Genomic DNA, 18,563 nt, shown 5'->3' with positions numbered 1-18,563 from the left:
ATGGATTAACAAACTAAGAAAGTTTGCGGGTGTGGACTGGCATATGAAGACCATAAACACGCTTGAATGGAATGACATGTCTGAGGCCTTTCTTCTGTAATGGCTTAGTAACGACTGATGATGATTATGATATATACATCATTAAATGTTATGCGTGTATCTTAGTTTATTTTAGAATGTATTTTCCGGCAAGTTTTATTCCCATAGTATCGAATATAGATATTACCCCTAATAGAAGAATGAAGGGTATCATATCCAAATGATTATAATTTCCATACCAGTTCTTCATTAAAAGTCTGTTATATTTACAAGAGTTTGATATTGGTGACATTTCTTGCAACACATTCTGTCTTATTGTTGCTAGACGATTGTATGAGGGAGGGGGAAAAGCACCCTCGTATCACAGATCAATATGTGTACCCTCATTTACATGCATTTACTTACGTCTTGTGTGTGTGTGTTTGTGAGCGCGTATATTCTCCATCTTCGAATGTAAACGTCTCTCTCTCTCTCTCTCTCTCTCTCTCTCTCTCCTCTCTCTCTCTCTCTCTCTCTCTCTCTGTAGGAGATGCAATAGGAACGGGATAACTTATTAGTAGATGTGTGTTCTGGTTGATTAGCGATTGCCCAAAGAGCAACAAGGCAGTCATTTCTTCCTACATTAAGGTAAGGAACATCTACCTCCGGTTTTAGGGATCAGTCGTGCTAAGTTTCTGATTTTTATGAATGGATGGTGTTGTAAATCCAGGACTAAGCCTCCATCAATTTTATAGATGTATAATGCTGGAGAGAGAGAGAGAGAGAGAGAGAGAGAGAGAGAGAGAGAGAGAGAGAGAGAGAGAGAGAGAGAGAGAGAGAGAGAGAGAGAGAGAGAGTTGCTTCCATGCCTTTCATCTATGAAGGTTTATGTGATAGTCATTCCTGTACGCGTGATTTGTTAACCTGTCTTGTGTGCGTCGAAAATCGATGTAAATCTTCCAGTTGCCGAATTTTCGAAGTAGATACGAACCAAACGACATATCGGAATCCATTCAAGTTAAAGTGTAATTTAGATTCGAAGGCAAAAACGTCTAGTTTCCCGTAATTCAAGTTTGGAATACATTGTTTTGTTTTAGATTTATTCTCTAGACTTTAGGCGAGATGCGTCAGAATTAAATTTCCCTTTGGCATGACAGGGTTTTCATCTAAACGTGATCTCCAATAGATTGTTAGATTCAATAAATGTTAGATCGATAGCATCAGCGACGTCCCCTCGGCGACAATGACCCGCCAGCAACAGAGAGAGAGAGAGAGAGAGAGGAGAGAGAGAGAGAGAGAGAGAGAGAGAGAGAATATCAGTCTCTTAGATACAATAGTATCTGCTTCCGCAACTAGCCTGTATGGCAAGGTCTTACGCCGCCACCTTGGTATTTTAGAACGTTAAGGTCAAATCCGTGTCTTGGCGTACACGTGTTGCGTCATGCGCGCGCTTGCATGAGAGCGTTTCGGCATCATAGGTTTATCAAGGTCAGTTTTTATTGTGGAGCTGTAGTTGGGTGTAGTCTTGTGAGGTGGCTTCAACCGCTCCAACACAACTTGGATGTGGGATTGTTGGCTGCTTCGATATAAGCGTTGTTATAGGAAAACTGAATAGTTACTATAGTCCATTTCTTTTAGCGATGCGTATTTGCACAGACTCGCGGCGGTGCCCTTTTAGCTCGGAAAAGTTTCCGGATCGCTGATTGGTTGGACAAGATAATTCTAACCAATCAGCGATCAGGAAACTTTTCCGAGCTAAAAGGGCACCGCTGCGAGTCGGTGCAAATATGCATCGCTAAAAGAAATGGACTATAGTTGGAATCTCATCAGGATTAAATCATGTATCGTAATCTCTTTGCTCATCAGCGTCGTTCGAGCTGTCAAGGCTGGCACTGGCCTTGGCCTCGAGGCCGTGCTCTTCTCGATTTGGACTTTTTGTCTTCCGGTCTTGGTGACTTGGGCCAAATCCAGGTCGTACCGTTAAATTCTTTCCTATGTTATTTTATAACATTTCATTTTTACCATATTTCAGTTATTTTTCTTCGATAGTTTTAACAACTATACTTAGTTTGTTAACACATTAATTACAATTTCAAATCTCATCTGAAAAACGAACCTGCCCCTGTACTATTCTTCTGAAATTTCTTCACTTGAGAAAGAAGTTAAATTTAACTTTCACTTACACCTTATGGTAAAAGTCGGTATCATGCACCTTATACAATATTTAAAACGCGATGTAAAGACATTGTTCTAATGCGAATCACATCAAGAAATCATTTAAAGATTTCCCTAAGATCAGGTTTATAGACCTTAAATATGTTTGTTATGAGATTTAAAGATCCCTAAATGTTAGTGAGTTAAAGCTGAATGTATATGTGAAAGGTTTTTATTTGTTAGAATTCGTATACATCTATTATATGAGGGAAAATCATCGGCAATCCGTAGGTACCGTGTTCGGCCCCCTAACAACGCATGATATGTTGTATAAGCCAACACACCTGACTGTCCCTTTAAGCTAGCGGTAGGAGCTTTTGGGAGTAACAGAGATCTGGTTGAGTCATCAGCAGCCATTTTCTAGTTCCAGCTTGTCCTAGCTGGGGTAGTACGGCGGTTAGGGTGATGATCAAATGTGTGTATATGTTTGATCTCTTGCACACATTGTGATTGCACTTCTTTTCTCGACCTCAATAGCCCCACTGTTTAGCAGGGTCGGCCGCTGGCGTCAACTTTCTTCATGTGATTCTATTCCTTGTATCTTCTTTCACTAGACCTAGCACCAGACCCATCCCACCCATATCTCTCCACATCCATCCACCCACCCACCCATATCCCTCCAAATCCATCCACCCACCCATATCCCTCCACATCCATCCACTCACCCATCCACCCACGCATCCATTCATCCATCTGATCTGCAGATGCTTCACACTCCTCCTCCCTATCAGCTAGCATGTTCTTAACTCTCTGGATTGGTTCCAACTCCTTCCATCTTATTACATGGCCATAATATCTCAGAAGAGCATCCTCAGCCTTCTCCTTTACATTACATATACCACACATTCTTTTAGTATCTTGACTCTCCCTGCTTTCCAGTAGTGATATTCCAGCAATCTCACCATCCTCATCTCTGTTCTTTGCAACAGTCTCTTCTCTTTCCTCTGAAGAGTCCAAGTTTCTGCCGCATATAATAATATAATATAACTATCATATAAATCTTCTTTTTGAATCTTGATGACATTTTCGTTTCTAAAACAACTTCTGTGACTTCTCTTCATTTTGGCAATGTTTTTTCTTTCACTCTCTCCGTCCTTTCTCAGTACCCCAAACTCGGTTACTATTGTCCAGAGTAATTGGCTTTAAATCTTTATTATTTTAATTTTGTTTTACACATAAGGCAGAGGCTTGTTCACTTTTAGTTTTTTGTTCATTAATGGACTTTTCTAGTAAGTTACATTAGATAGGTACTTGAAAGTAGCAAGAACAACTCTGCTGGTTATTAACTTAACATTACCCGTTTTTCGTAATGCACAATAAATTACAATTTGTCTTGATGCAAGATAGTTGTGTGGTACTGTATAAGAATACTTGAGGCTGTTTTCTCTTGGCGTTTGGTATATGCAATGAATCAGTACGAGGAGCAGAAATCACCCAAAATGTGTTTTTAAGATTAAAACTTGGGAGTGTTAGTAGAACAGTCATTTGAACTGAAGTAATGTCAGACATATCCAATGGATCATTTTCAAAAGCCTCAAATGGCTGTAATTCACACGGCAATACACTACCAGCAACTTGTTGCTTCTCAATGGGAGCACTGCAGAACCTTCAAAACAAAAATTAGTTGTTTATATTTAAACGGATAAAATTTTGATGTATCTACATTTTCATTTTTTGTATTTGATTTTTTATTGCAATACAATAAGTCTAGAGCATTTTGGCCTGGGCACCAACCGCCCGTTGAGATACTACCGCTAGAGAGTTATGGGGTCCTTTGACTGGCCAGACAGTACTACATAGGACCCTTCTCTCTGGTTACGGTTCTTTCCCTTTGCCTACAAAGACACCGAATAGTCTGGCCTATTCTTCACAGATTCTCCTCTGTCCTCATACACCTGACAACACTGAAATTACCAAACAATTCTTCTTCACCCAAAGGGTTAACTATGGCACTGTAATTGTTCAGTGGTTACTTTCCTCTTGGTAAGGGTAGAAGAGACTTCAGCTATGGTAAGCACCTCTTTTAGGAGAAGGACACTCCAAAATCAAACCATTGTTCTCTAGTCTTGGGCAGTGCCATAACCTCTGTACCATGGTCTTCCACGGTCTTTGGTTAAGTTCTCTTGCTTGAGGGTACACTCGGGCACACTTCTATCTGGTTTCTCTTCCTCTTGTTTTGTTAAAATTTTTTTATAGTTTTTATAGGAAATATTTATTTAAATATTGTTACTATACTTAAAATATTTTATTTTTCTTTATATCCTTTCCTCACTGGGCTGTTTTCAATGTTGGGGCCCCTGGGCTTATAGCATCCTGCTTCTCCAACTAGGGTTGTAGAGCATTTGATAATAATAATAATAATAATAATAATAATAATAATAATTAAATTGGAGCATTTTGTATCAATTTTAATACAAATCAGGACATTTAACTTTGGGTAGGGCTCGTTGTTGGGTAGATTGGATCCGGCCTCTGCTTTGGCCTCGGTAGTTGGGGGCTGGACTTTGTTGCAACTACGTTGCTCATATAAAGGCGTTTGGGTTCAGAACGTATTCACTGCGAAATTCAAGGCTGCCATAGACAAGGGTGGGCGCGAATAAAGTCGTTTTTCTGATTGAGCGGGAAGTGATTTCCTGTTTTAACTATCTTTTCCAAGCAAAGGCGCATCGAGATGATGTGGGGGGGGGGGGGGGCGTTATGTTCGTTTTGAAGATTGAAATTTAACAGTACCCGTCGGTGTAGCCTAGGATTGAGAAACATCTTGGGCTAAGTTACAGCACCTACAGTATAATTGGTTTTGCCACTTCACCTCTCTCTCTCTCTCTCTCTCTCTCTCTCTCTCTCTCTCTCTCTCTCTCTCTCTCTCATAAAGGAAATCCATTTCCATCCTTCAATCGACCCCTTTTCTGCGTTTTTCCCTTTGATCTTTGTCGATTCCCATTTCCCTCCCTTCCCCTTCCCTTTTCCTCTTTATGTTAACCTTGTTCCCTTCTCTTTTGCTCCTTCGATTTTTTCCTTTTTCCCCTTGACTCCTCTTCCTTCCTTCCATCATTGGAGAGTTCTTGTCATTCTCCCTCTCCCCTTTTGCTACTCCTGAATTGACCGGAATCCTGATGGGGATCTCCTTCACCAGTTGGGTTGGGCCCCTCATCTCGCTGCCCCCCTCAATCCTCAAGCCTCACCCTCCGTATCTATTCCTATGGTACAAAAAGATCAGCTCAGTATGAAGGCAAAAGAGGGAGAGGGAGGGAGGGGGGGGGGTGAATACAGGAGTGTGGGGATTGGTGTGGGAGAACCAGCAGAACAAACATGAAGGTAGTGTATGAGGCAGGAGACGAGTATACTGTAGAGCGAGCGAGCGAGCTAGGATAGAAGACCGTATTTTTATATTGGAAAGAAGGGTGCGAGTTTTTAGAGGGAAATGCAAGAGCTGAGAATGGACTCCTTTTTTTTTTTATCTTTACTCGGGAGGGTGAGGAAGGTTGCTGTTTGGATTAGGTTCATATGTAGCATACACTGCAACAAAGGATATTGCTGACGTTGCCGAGAGCGTATCCAACTTTGTTTGATAGCCTATTGATAATGATTATTGTCACCCGTCGCACTGCTTTTGATTTGGAAGCTTAGATTACCATTGCTCAGTTCCTTGGAAATCAAAGTTGTTTTTTTGTGAAGCCAATGAAAATTTTTACAATTTTCTTTCACGGTCACTTCAGATGCAGGACCTAAAGGGAGCAATTGAATTTAAGAAGAAACTAAAGACATTACTTTTCACAAGATCATATGATTTGTAAGATGCTACAATCAAAGAATTGTATAAGTCATAATGAAAATGTTTCGTTAGATGATTGATATGGACCCGCCCGAGTAGCAGTTCACTCGACTTCAGTGGAGGGTTGGATTTAAACCCAAAACAAGTAAAACGAGTAAGTAGGTGTGTTCGTGGCATTCTGAAATTGACGATTTCCATATGTGAAATAGATATATGAAGGAGCAGTCGCTTTCACCAGTCCCTTTACACCTACTCTTGGACTTGGGACTTTTCTGGATGTGTGCAGCGGCAGCAGCAGCGTTGATGCCATAAAGGGCGAGGGAGTGAAACAGCAGGTTCAGTGTTTCCTGTATTCCCCTTTAGGGGTTAGCTGGGGAAGCCTAATAGAATGAACGAGGGAGACACACACATAAACAATGGCTTGCTATTCGCTTTTAAATTTGATCAGTAATTTTTCTTATAAAAAAAAATATGAAATGTACATTGGTAGTCTTGAAAGAGCGTATCAGGTAATAGATTGGGAAATCAAAGCTGCTTATTCTCGAACGATTTCCTCATTTATTACCCTACGCATTTTGATGTCTATTTTCTATATAGATACAAGGTTGTTTCATAGACAGGCACAAAATGCTATGCAAAATATGTAAGAGAATGATTAGATGGCATTTGAAATTGAAATAACTACATTATTTCGCAGAAAAGCCTAGTTAGTATTTCTATGATTTGTTTACTTACTACTACTACTACTACTACTACTACTACTACTACTACTACTACTACTTTGCAACAGTAAGCTACCTCATATAATGTATCTGTTTTATTGCATTGTTATTTTATTTCAAGGACAGATAGGGAATGTCAACGTCCATTTTTCAAAGAGATTGAGCTTAACTGTTAGGAGCATTATTGTAACTACTGTATGTGTAGCTGCTAGTTATGTAACGCAACAAACCAAGTTGCCCTACGTCTTCCTGTGACCAAAAAGCCTCGTATTCCCAGAGGACTGTGCCATTGCCTCTTTATCATGGCTCTCCATAATCTTGGGTTTAAAACGCTGGAGGTGCCTCAATAAAATGCGAATTTTAAGACCTGTGCAGCATATCTATTATCACGATGTAGTGTCAGTTGAGTTTGAAATTACGAAAGGGAGTAAAATATGCTGCCTATCTGGCGTGGTCGTCGTCATCCTGAGATGTGAGGAACGGAGGAAAACTTTCTGTTGGTCTTTGGAAAACCTAACGCGGCTGCTGTCTGTCTCGTGAAATCATCAGGGTGAAGAACTTAACGGAGAACTGAAAGAGCTATGGAAAGGTTAATGATGGGAATAAAACTTAAAGACAGAAAGAGAGCAACATGCATCAAGCTTAGAGATAGAAAAAGGGCAACATGGATACGAGAACAAACTAAAGTAGAGGATGTCCTAACAACATGCAAGAAAATTGATCTTATGAAGGCTTTATAATTAACTAAATTCATATCATGTTCGTAGGTTCGGGTGAAGGCAGTGTAGATTAGTACCTGCAGTATTTATTACTCTTTTCTTTCCTAATTGCATGTGACACCTATTGTAACGTTTGACTAGATTCCAGTTTCAAAGCTTCCTGCACTTTGAATACCCTAACATTACCTATCTTGGTCTATTAGCCGCCAACCTATACTTGGTAAATTTCAATCAAAATAGTGTTTTTTTCCCTTTGATTATAATGAATAACTTTTAAGTTGCAACGATCCTATGAGTAGTTTAAATGTCGATGACGTAAAGTTACAAAGTGTGAGTAATTCTGTTCTGTACAAAGCGAACTGCAAGGGATTTCTTTTATTTCGATGAAGAAATAGATTAGGACAATTTCCAAGTCAAGATTTTGAAGTATTGGATATCTACCTCAGCAGAGAGAAAATATAATCTTATCCTCAAAAGTAGGTGATGTATACAGTACGTATATTTGTGGTACTAAGACCAAATTCAATGTACCTGTATAGATGTGTTCAATAACCTCCATAATTTGGATAGGTTCAGTCTTGAGATTCAATTCAAATACTAGTCTTTGCTAAGTTGTTGAGGCTAACTGCCCCCCTCCCCCTTCATTTAAGTTCCTTTGGATTTGTTGGTAATGACAAAGCTAATGATAAATTTGTCGCAACTTGGCATTGAACTCTCCGTTAAGGGTAGAAGAGAGACTTTAGCTATGGTAAGCAGCTCTTCTAGGAGAAGGACACTCCAAAATCAAACCATTGTTCTCTTAGTCTTGGGTAGTGCCATTGCCTCAGTACCATGGTCTTCCACTGTCCTGGGTTAGAGTTCTCTTGCTTGAGGGTACACTCGGGCACACTTTTCTATCTAATTTCTCTTCCTCTTTTTTTTGTTAAATTATTTAAGGTTTATATATGAAATATTTATATTAAAGTTGTTACTCTTAAAATATTTTATTTTTCCTTGTTTCCTTTCCTCACTGGGCTATTTTCCCTGTTGGGGCCCCTGGGCTTATAGCATACTGCTTTTCCAATTATGGTTGTAGCTTAGCAATTGATGATAATAATGATATTATATATAACTAACATATAGCATTTTATAGTAACCAAATAACAACTTGGTGGGAATAATGAATGAAAGTAATAAATTGAAATAAATAAAAACTATTGTTTCTCCTTAAGAATCATTGGACAAGAGATACCAGAGAAGTGAAGTCATTTTTTATCAATATTGCGTATTGGTCTTATCACTGACCCATGGCTTTTAATGTGTCCAAATCATGAGATCATTTGCAGGTGTAGTGAGTGTGACACGATTTCAAGTATGACACATTTTCTTTGAATTATTATTATTATTATTATTACTATCCAAGCTACAACCCTAGTTGGAAAAGCAAGATGCTATAAGCTCAGGGGGCCCAATAGGGAAAAATAGCCCAGTGAGGAAAGGAAATAAGGAAATAAATAAATGAAGAGAACAAATTAACAATAAATAATGCAGATCTTTAGAACACAAACAATTTTGTTTCCATCGGAGAACATTCTCTGACATTTTATCCGATTCTGACAGTTTCTGTCTTTATAATTTTAACTTTTCACAGTGTTAATACGTAACATTTACATTTGTATTTATCATAGGTTTTTATTCATATTTATATTTTTTTTCTCTTATAATGTATATTATAGTTTATTCTTCCCTAGTATGTTCTGACCAACTCTTTAATCGTTGAATTTGACTCATTAGACTGGTTAATCCTCTCTATTCTAATGAGAAGTTAACTTAAATGACGAAGGAAGCAGTTGACCTCGAAAAGCTGGTAAAGGATGGCAAAGAAATAGAATCTCGTAAATAAGCTTACATAAATTAATAATGTCCTAAAGACACACACACACACACACACACACACATATATATATATTATATTTATATATATATATATATATATTATATTTATATATATATATATTTATATATATATATATATATATATATATATATATATTCATATATATATATATATATATATTTATATAAATATGTTATATATATATATATATATATATATATATATATATATATATATATATATATATATATATATATATTCATATATATATATATATATATATATATTTATATAAATATGTTATATATATATATATATATATATATATATATATATATATATATATATATATATATATATAGAGCAAATAATTAGATACGCCATTCCTTAAGACCACCTAAAGTGTATACACATACACACAATATATATATATATATATATATATATATATATATATTATATATATATTGTGTGTGTATGTGTATACACTTTAGGTGGTCTTAAGGAATGGCGTATCTAATTATTTGCTCTCTAGGGTATCAGTGAAAATCATATTAATCATAATCTGATTAACATCACAACTCACGATCTTTAAATCACTAATAATCTTTAGATTATTAAATTTATGAAATTGTTTGCCTTTTTTTAGGATCTGATTTTGGAATAACCAATTTGGTTAAGGATATCAACAAAATATTTTATGAAACATCAACAAAATTATTTATGAAGCATGAAAAAAACTATTGATAAAGTATATGAAACGTCAACAAAATGTTTTATGAAACATCAACAAAATGATTTATGAAGCATGAACAAATGATATTGATAGAGTATATGAAACGTCAACAAAATATTTTAATGAAATTCCTGATTTTTTCAGTAAAATATCTTGTTTAATTTGACAAAGCAAATCTAACTTTCCCTTATTGGCTCCTTTGGGGGAAAATTTGGTTTTATTAGCATGTGGATAAGTTGTGAATTACTGAAATTATTTTATTTTCATTAACAGGAATCTTTATCTAAGAAAAAAAAAATGAACGATCAGTATTAAGTGGTCACTCGATTGATTTTTTTTTCGAGAGCAAAATATTTAACAATATAATTCTAGATAATGAAACTTAGTGGAATATATTTCTTAGGGAGATTAAATGAACGAGTTACACGGACACTACAGATACAGAATGTCTAACCTACAATTTTGGAATACCGTTTTGCCTTCATAGAGGCAGTAATGGCTATAAATGGATAGTAGGCCTATACATAAAACCCACCAGTTATTCAAACATGTTCATTTTTGTTCTTTTCACAACAATAGGTAAGATAATGATAACTAATTTTTAAGAGTTTATAGTGGATGTAACAATATATTTATAATACAAAAGTGTAATAAGTAGTACAGATAATGTATTTCTTAATGTATTTGTATGCGCCTGTATCATTGATGGTGCATAAAAGTACACACTGCACTAAGTAATTCGTCAAGTGTAATGACTTGCATATTTTTAACATAGGGCATATGTATATGTATTGTAAGAAGTCGACTTTATGTTTATGTCTTTGCAGACACCTAAGAGACGGGACCTTAGTGGAGAACTGCATCATGGATGGCGCCCGAATCACCTTACTACCGTCCGTCGAAACAGGATTACTGGTTAGTTTTTGAAGCCTTCTTTTAGCTATTCTTGCTTGTGATTATTATGCCATTTTCGAGCTACCTTATTTTGTAATTGTATTTTGGATCCATTTTCGAGCTACCCTATTTTGTAATTGTATTTTTTTATCCATTTTCGAGCTACCCTATTTTGTAATTGTATTTTTTTATCCATTTTCGAGCTACCCTATTTTGTAGTTGTATTTTGGATCCATTTTCGAGCTACCCTATTTTGTAATTGTATTTTGGATCCATTTTCGAGCTACCCTATTTTGTAATTGTATTTTTTTACCCATTTTCGAGCTACCCCATTTTGTAGTTGTATTTTTTATCCATTTTCGAGCTACCCTATTTTGTAATTGTATTTTGGATCCATTTTCGAGCCACCCTATTTTGTAATTGTATTTTGGATCCATTTTCGAGCTACCCTATTTTGTAGTTGTATTTTGTATTTTGTATCGGTATAGAGATCACGTTTCGACTTGCATATGTAGGCTACATCTGTAAACAAAAACACAGTACAGATGATTGATGTCACAAAATTTACCTTAATCAAGTAAAAGTATAAATGCATAGAAATTATAGACATTTTTTCCTCTTATTATAAAAGAATTGTGTTTTAGTAATAATGGAAAGAGAAGGTCAGTGAAGGAAAAAAAGCAGGGAAATCCTTGGAAGTGCATTTACAAGGTCACAACATCACCACCTTGGCATAATTTCTTGAACCCATTATACAGCATTACTGGTCCTATCATAGCTTTTTATGATAAGTCTGTCATCCAATATAATTGAAAAAGAATATTTTGACCTTATTTTCAAACAGATTTAAAAGGTAGATCATGGGTGCTAAAGGCAAGGGATGGGTCAATGTGTAGTTGCATCCAGTTAAAGTGACTAACTTTCATACACGATGAAGCCACCTCTCTAGCTAAACCAAAACTAGGCTGCTAATGATTTGGCAAGTAGGCCTCTGGTGCCCTCAAAGCCATACTCGTATCTTGCAGGGCTAGAGAGGATATGTTTGCCATTGAAATTTGTTTAGCCCGGAGTTTTGTTTGAATTGAGGACACATAGATTGTGAACCAGGGATGTTTCTTCCATCTTATGAACTTGACAATGAATCTGAAGACTTCGGGTCTAGTGTACTACGGTGCCCCTAATATTTTAAACTTATTAGCTTAACGCTTTATGCTAAGGTCACACCGAAACCGGTAATACTACGGATTATCCAGCATTGACAAGGATTGTCCCGGACCGTCAGGACCATGATCTGGGGGTAATCCGGGTCTATTCTGGAAGAAAAGACAATTGACGAAAAAATGGTTTAATTGAGAGAGAGAGAGAGAGAGAGAGAGAGAGAGAGAGAGAGAGAGAGAGAGAGAGAGAGAATACTGACATGAATCCATAAATTGCTCATCACAATTCACGATATACAGTAGTGATGTTAATTTCATTCTCAAACTTGGGGTTATTATTTATAATAATGCATAGTTAATAGTTATTTATATCAGGTAAAAGTTGGAGACTTGGCGTCTACATTTGAAAGACTTTTGGCATACGCGACTGTCTTCTTGAACTAATTAATTGCCGATAATGAGATATTAATATATATGTTTTATATATATATATATATATATATATATATATATATATATATATATATATATATATATATATATATAAACAAGGACAGCATCACCAGCATACTCTAGGTTTGCTAAATTCCTATTAACAATCCAGTCCAAGTCTTATCCACCATCTTTGACTGTTCTCCGCTTTACAAAATCCATGAGGAGGATAAACAACAAAGGTGATAAGACATTCCCTTGGAGTACTCTGCTGTTCACTGGAAATTAATTTGATAGGACTCTATTAACATTAACTTTGCACTTGCTATGCTCATGAACAGACTTATAAAATTTACACATTTAAAAGGAATTCCATAATAATGCAGGGCTCTCCACAAAATTGGCCGGTGCACACTATCAAATGCTTTTTCATAGTCCACAAATGCCATCAAAAGGGAATTTGTATATTCTACGTATTGTTGTACAACATCTCTCATAATGAAAATTTGGTCAGTGCAACTTCTACATTTTCTAAATCCTGCTTGTTCATCTCTCAGCTTTTCATCAATCTTTCTCTCCAATCTCTTCAGAATAAGCATAAAATATATTTTCATAGCAATTGACCTAAGTGTTATGCCTCTGTAACTGTTGCAATCAGTCAGGTCTCCTTTTTTGTTATTTTGTTATTTTCTACAAAATAATCTTGTAAGTATTCTGGGTGTCACTTCATTTTCAGCCAGTACCATCTCAGCAGTTATTCCATCGTATCCCGGGGCTTTCCATCTCTAGTTTTTTAGGATAACTTCGACTTCAAACACACCGAATTCATTCATGGGAACATCAAGGTCTTCATCAGTTTCAGGTATATCAATCAAATTGTTCCCTTCATATCTCCCATTCATAACCTTACTAAAGTGTTCCGTCCAACGTTGCCTTTCTTCGTCTTCTGTTGCTATGACAGAGCCACCTCTCTTTTTGATGGGTATATGCTTCTTTGCCCCAGTCGAGATTTCATTAATAATTCTTTGAGCAGTTGTTACACCATAGCCTCTTCCTGAATTTATAGCTTTGTCAGCCTCATCTGCTTTACTGTCTAAATATTCTCTCCAGTCATTCCTAGCTTTTCTTTTGACCTCACTATCAATACTGGAATACTTAGTATGCTCTACCTTGTAATTTTCATTACTTCCTCGAAAACTTTCAACAATCAATTTCTGTCATTGTCTCCTTTTTATAGTATTCCAAATATCCTTCGATATTCATGACTATCTCCTTGTAACTGTGTGTCCCAAGACTTCACTACCAACTGACTGATATATGTTCTTAATATCACACCATTCTTCATCAGTTTTCTTAGTCTCTTAAAGTCTCTAAGACTACAAATCGATTCCTACATTCAATTGCAAAGGTTTCTCTGTGCTCTTCTAAAAGCTTAGTTGTATCAAACCTAGATATTCTCTCCATCTTTCTGTTGGGTGCGTTCAGCTTTAATTTCAGTGTGGAAATGAGAAGCTGGTGATCACTATCAATATCCGTACCCCTATAGCTTCTTACATTTCTCAGAATCCTTTTTCTCTCTTTATTAATGGCAATGTGGTCTATCTGATTTTTCAAATTGCCACATGGTGAAGTCCAAATATACTTGTGGATGTTGAAAAAGAGTACCTTCAATGATTAGAATATTTGCTGAAATGTGCTCCATTTTCATTTGCAACTTTGCCAAGACCCTCAACACCCATCACATTCTCTATCCCTTGATTATTCCTTCCAACTTTAGCATTGAAGTCGCCAATCATAATTTTCATCTCTCTCAGGGATCTCATCTATTATCCTCTGCAGATCATCATAGTATTCATCTTTCCTTTCTTCAGGGGAATTATTTGTTGGGGCATAGCAAACTGTTATACTCTATTGCTTTGATTTGATTTGACCTTTGCTAGTAATAATCTACTATTTACAGCTTTCCACTCAGTTAATGCGTTTCGCTCTTGGTGTAATCATCATTCCTACCCCTTCTCTTCCAACTCCATCTGATCTTCCTGAGTATATATATATATATATATATATATATATATATATATATATATATATATATATATATATATATATATATATATATATATATATATATATATATATGAATATAAAATTCACTCTCCACTTGCTGTAACTTCCCAATCTGATTCATGGTTCTAACATTCCAATCTGATTCATGGTTCTAACATTCCAATTACCTATTTTCAATTTTTCCTTAGTATTTACAAACCGGGGGATTCTTAGCACTCTGCTACCCCCGAGAATTGGGGCCATTCTGTCATCATCTCTTTCTATGACTGACTAAACCCTTAGAAGATTCCTTGGCTAGTTACATCAAAGGATAACCAGTTCCTTGGGTTGCTGCGTGCCTATATAACTAAGGCAAGGGCCCTGTCGATCATACTAATTCTAGTAAGATCATTTATATATATATATATATATATATATATATATATATATATATATATATATGTGTGTGTGTGTGTGTGTGTGTGTGTGTGTGTGTGTTTGTGTGTATATGTTAATATTCAGTAATTTAATTTAGTATGTAAGTACTGCGTGCGATACTCCCCTCTCCTGGTATTTAGGAAGTTGTATGTTAAATACGTCTGAAAACAATTAGAAATCTTTGGTGTTGTTAGTAGAGTTAGAAGGTTAGTAGTGTGACGGCCGAGAGAAGGTTGTGAACTAAGGCAGTATGAGAGAAACTGAGTTAATTTATTATAGAACACTCTCCTTTATATACAAAAGCCCAAGGCAACAGGAATTTTTATGTTCATAAGACAGACAATGTTACAGAGGCGATACACAGACATGTTTATTCTGGTTCTTTTTAGTGCAAGGGAAGAGCGAAGATACAAGCATAATATATACAAAATGAATTATGTACGATCGTGTGACAGACGGTTGGTACAGTAGGTTTACGTGAGGCCATGGCAATGTAAGACCATAGGTCGAAAGATCCACAGAAAAGTGTTGGCCTGATTTGGTCTTGTGAAGAGATGGGCTGGTCTTGGTTGTAGAAAAGATCTTACCTTCTTTGGGGGTATCGCTGGGAGGGAGGGAGACCGAGAATATGTCGGTCAGATGGACTGGAGACAATTTCTATCACAGGGGTTTTTATATCCAGGGAAGCACAAGAGGACTTGCGATAAATGGGGTAGATAAGAAAAGCAGAAAGTGAGTGCATTATTATTATTATTATTATTATTATTATTATTATTATTATTATTATTATTATTATTATGTTTGGGGAGTAAACCCTCTTTTAAACAGGTTTTATTGAAAGTAAATGCTACCTCAATGGCGTTAATTTTGTAATTAACTTTTTCTATTGTTCTCGTCTTTTTCTCTTCATTGCTGTAATCCGTCAGTAACTAGGAAAGGGACATATTTTCACGAGGAAGCTGATGCAGACCATATCATTCACAATTCTTCTTTAATATATCACTACATAAATTACTACAAAAGTACAGATAATAAGTACAAAGTTTGTCTTTGCCGTGAAACACTTATCACAATGTCAGTGTGCACAAAGCAGTGATCACTTATGTATAAACTTTGTACTTATTATCTGTACTTTTGTAGTATGTAGTGATATATTAAAGAGGAATTATGAATGATACCGTCTCCATCACCTTCCTTATGAAAATATGTCCCTTTCCCAGTTACTGACGGATCATAGCAATGAAGATAAAAAGACGAGAACAATAAAAAAAGTGAATTACAATATAATAATAATTATGATGATAGTAATAATTTTTATTTTTATTATTATTATCATTATTATTATTATTATTTTAATTCGTATCCATCCTTGATTCAATTAATGAATAAATGATAGTTACTATTTTCCTCCACATACATTTATTTAAGATTATCTAATATATTTCGTACTCTATTTATGTTGTTCCTTTTAAATTCCCTTAGGTATTTTCCAGAGGAAACTCGTTTTATATTTCATTATCGGAAGATTTTTTTTTCTTTAGATTGTGCATATTTGTCTTAGATTCAACGCTTTCTCTTCCATTGTTATGTTACGGTTATCCTGCAATAAGGTAAACCATACGAACTGCGCACTAAGTCATGGGAGTAGGCCAAGCAAGTGACTCTTCTTCCATGGAGTCCTATTTTAAGCAGGTGGTCTTTTCTCCGTGTGGGCTGTCTGTGTACCTTCAAACCTTGTGTCTTCTGAGTAGACACACACACACACACACTTGGAGAGAGAGAGAGAGAGAGAGAGAGAGAGAGAGAGAGAGAGAGAGAGAGAGAGAGAGAAATGCCACTTGAGGAAGTGGTATGGCTGATGTACTTGAGGAAGAGACTGGTTGGTGTGTGTGTGTGTCCCCCTTTCCCTCTCGCCATGAGTTTGTGTGGAGGTCGTTGACTTCACCCATCCAACGCGTGTTGCTGCTGCTGCTTACGGTAGTTGGTGCCTCTTTTTGCCACTGCCAGTTTTTAGTTCACACACACACACACACACACACACACACACACATATATATATATATATATATATATATATATATATATATATATACATATATAATGTGCGTAAAAATCACAGGGAAACGTGATCCTCAGATGCAAATATATATATATATATATATATATATATATATATATATATATATATATATATATATATATATATGTGTGTGTGTATATATGTATATGTGTGTATATATACATATATATGTATGTATATATATATACATATATGTGTATATATGTATATGTGTGTATATATACATATATATGTGTGTATATATATACATATGTATATATATATATATATATATATATATATATATATATATATATATTTAGATGTATGTATGTATGTATATAGGCTATGTTTGTATGTATACAGTAATGTATGCATTTATGTGTATGTGTTTGTTTATTGGGTGCTTCCGTAATACTTTTAAACATCTTTCAATCTGAAAATTTATTCAACTCTCGATTAGTAATATATGCCATTGAGATGAGACTCCGTTAGGATCTTTGCTGGGTTAGTCCAATCATTCGAGATTACAACAACTTGAGCATAACTAAGCCGGTGGAGGAGTCTGAAGTGCCGTTAGAAAAGTCCGTTTTCCAGATTTTGCGAAAAAGTGGATTTCAGTTCATAGGATACTGGGAGAGATTTATTTTTCTGATATGGATACCTCTTCTGAAAAGGTTCATTGGCCCAGTTATTAAGAAAAATAATAAAAGTAATTTAAGATGTATCGGAAGGATATTGAGAGTTATGGGGTCTTTTGACTGGTCAGACAGTACTACAATGGATCCTCCTCTCTGGTTACGGTTCATTTTTCCCTTTGCCTACATACACACTGAATAGTCTGGCATATTCTTTACATATTCTCCTCTATCCTCATACACCTGACAACACAGATTACCAAACAATTCTTCATCACCCAGGGGGTTACTGCACTGTAATTGTTCAGTGCCACTTTCCTCTTGGTAAGGGTAGAAGAGACTCTTTAGCTATGGTAAGCAGCTCTTCTAGGAGAAGGACACTCCAAAATCAAACCACTGTTCTCTAGTCTTGGGTAGTGCCATAGCCTCTGTACCATGACCTTTCACTGTCTTGGGTTAGAGTTCTCTTGCTTGAGGGTACACTCGAGCACACTCTCCTATCTTATTTCTCTTCCTCTTGTTTTGTTAAAGTTTTTATAGTTTATATAGGAGATATTTATTGTTGTTACTCTTCTTAGAATATTTTATTTTCCTTTCTTCCTTTCCGCACTGAGCTATTTTCCCTGTTGGAGCCCCTGGGCTTATAGCATACTGCTTTTCCAACTAGGGTTGTAGCTTAGTAAGTAATAATAATAATAATAATAATAAAGGGATCGATGTATTGGAAGGAAATATAAATTAAATTCCAACTGCCTCCATTAAATCATTCAATGAATTTCATTTCGTGCGGCTGGCACTAGGAATATTTGTTAGGTTACTGGGTCACAAGTAGCTGTCGTACC

General features: G+C 35.8%; 1 protein-coding gene across 1 annotated transcript in view; it reads left to right on the top strand.

Annotated features, from left to right (window-relative positions):
* LOC137629057 (midnolin-like) overlaps nucleotides 1-18,563 on the top strand; it is a 78,435-nt gene that overhangs the window by 39,485 nt on the left and 20,387 nt on the right. Inside the window, exon 2 of the mRNA XM_068360324.1 lies at nucleotides 10,885-10,972. Coding sequence (XP_068216425.1) covers nucleotides 10,885-10,972 — 88 coding nt within the window. The remainder of the gene's footprint in view (nucleotides 1-10,884; nucleotides 10,973-18,563) is intronic.

The sequence above is a fragment of the Palaemon carinicauda genome, chromosome 37, assembly GCF_036898095.1.
Source record: "Palaemon carinicauda isolate YSFRI2023 chromosome 37, ASM3689809v2, whole genome shotgun sequence".
In the NCBI taxonomy this organism is placed as follows: Eukaryota; Metazoa; Arthropoda; class Malacostraca; order Decapoda; family Palaemonidae; genus Palaemon; species Palaemon carinicauda.
Note: the sequence above shows the minus strand (reverse complement) of the source record. Positions and strands in the feature narration are given on the sequence as shown.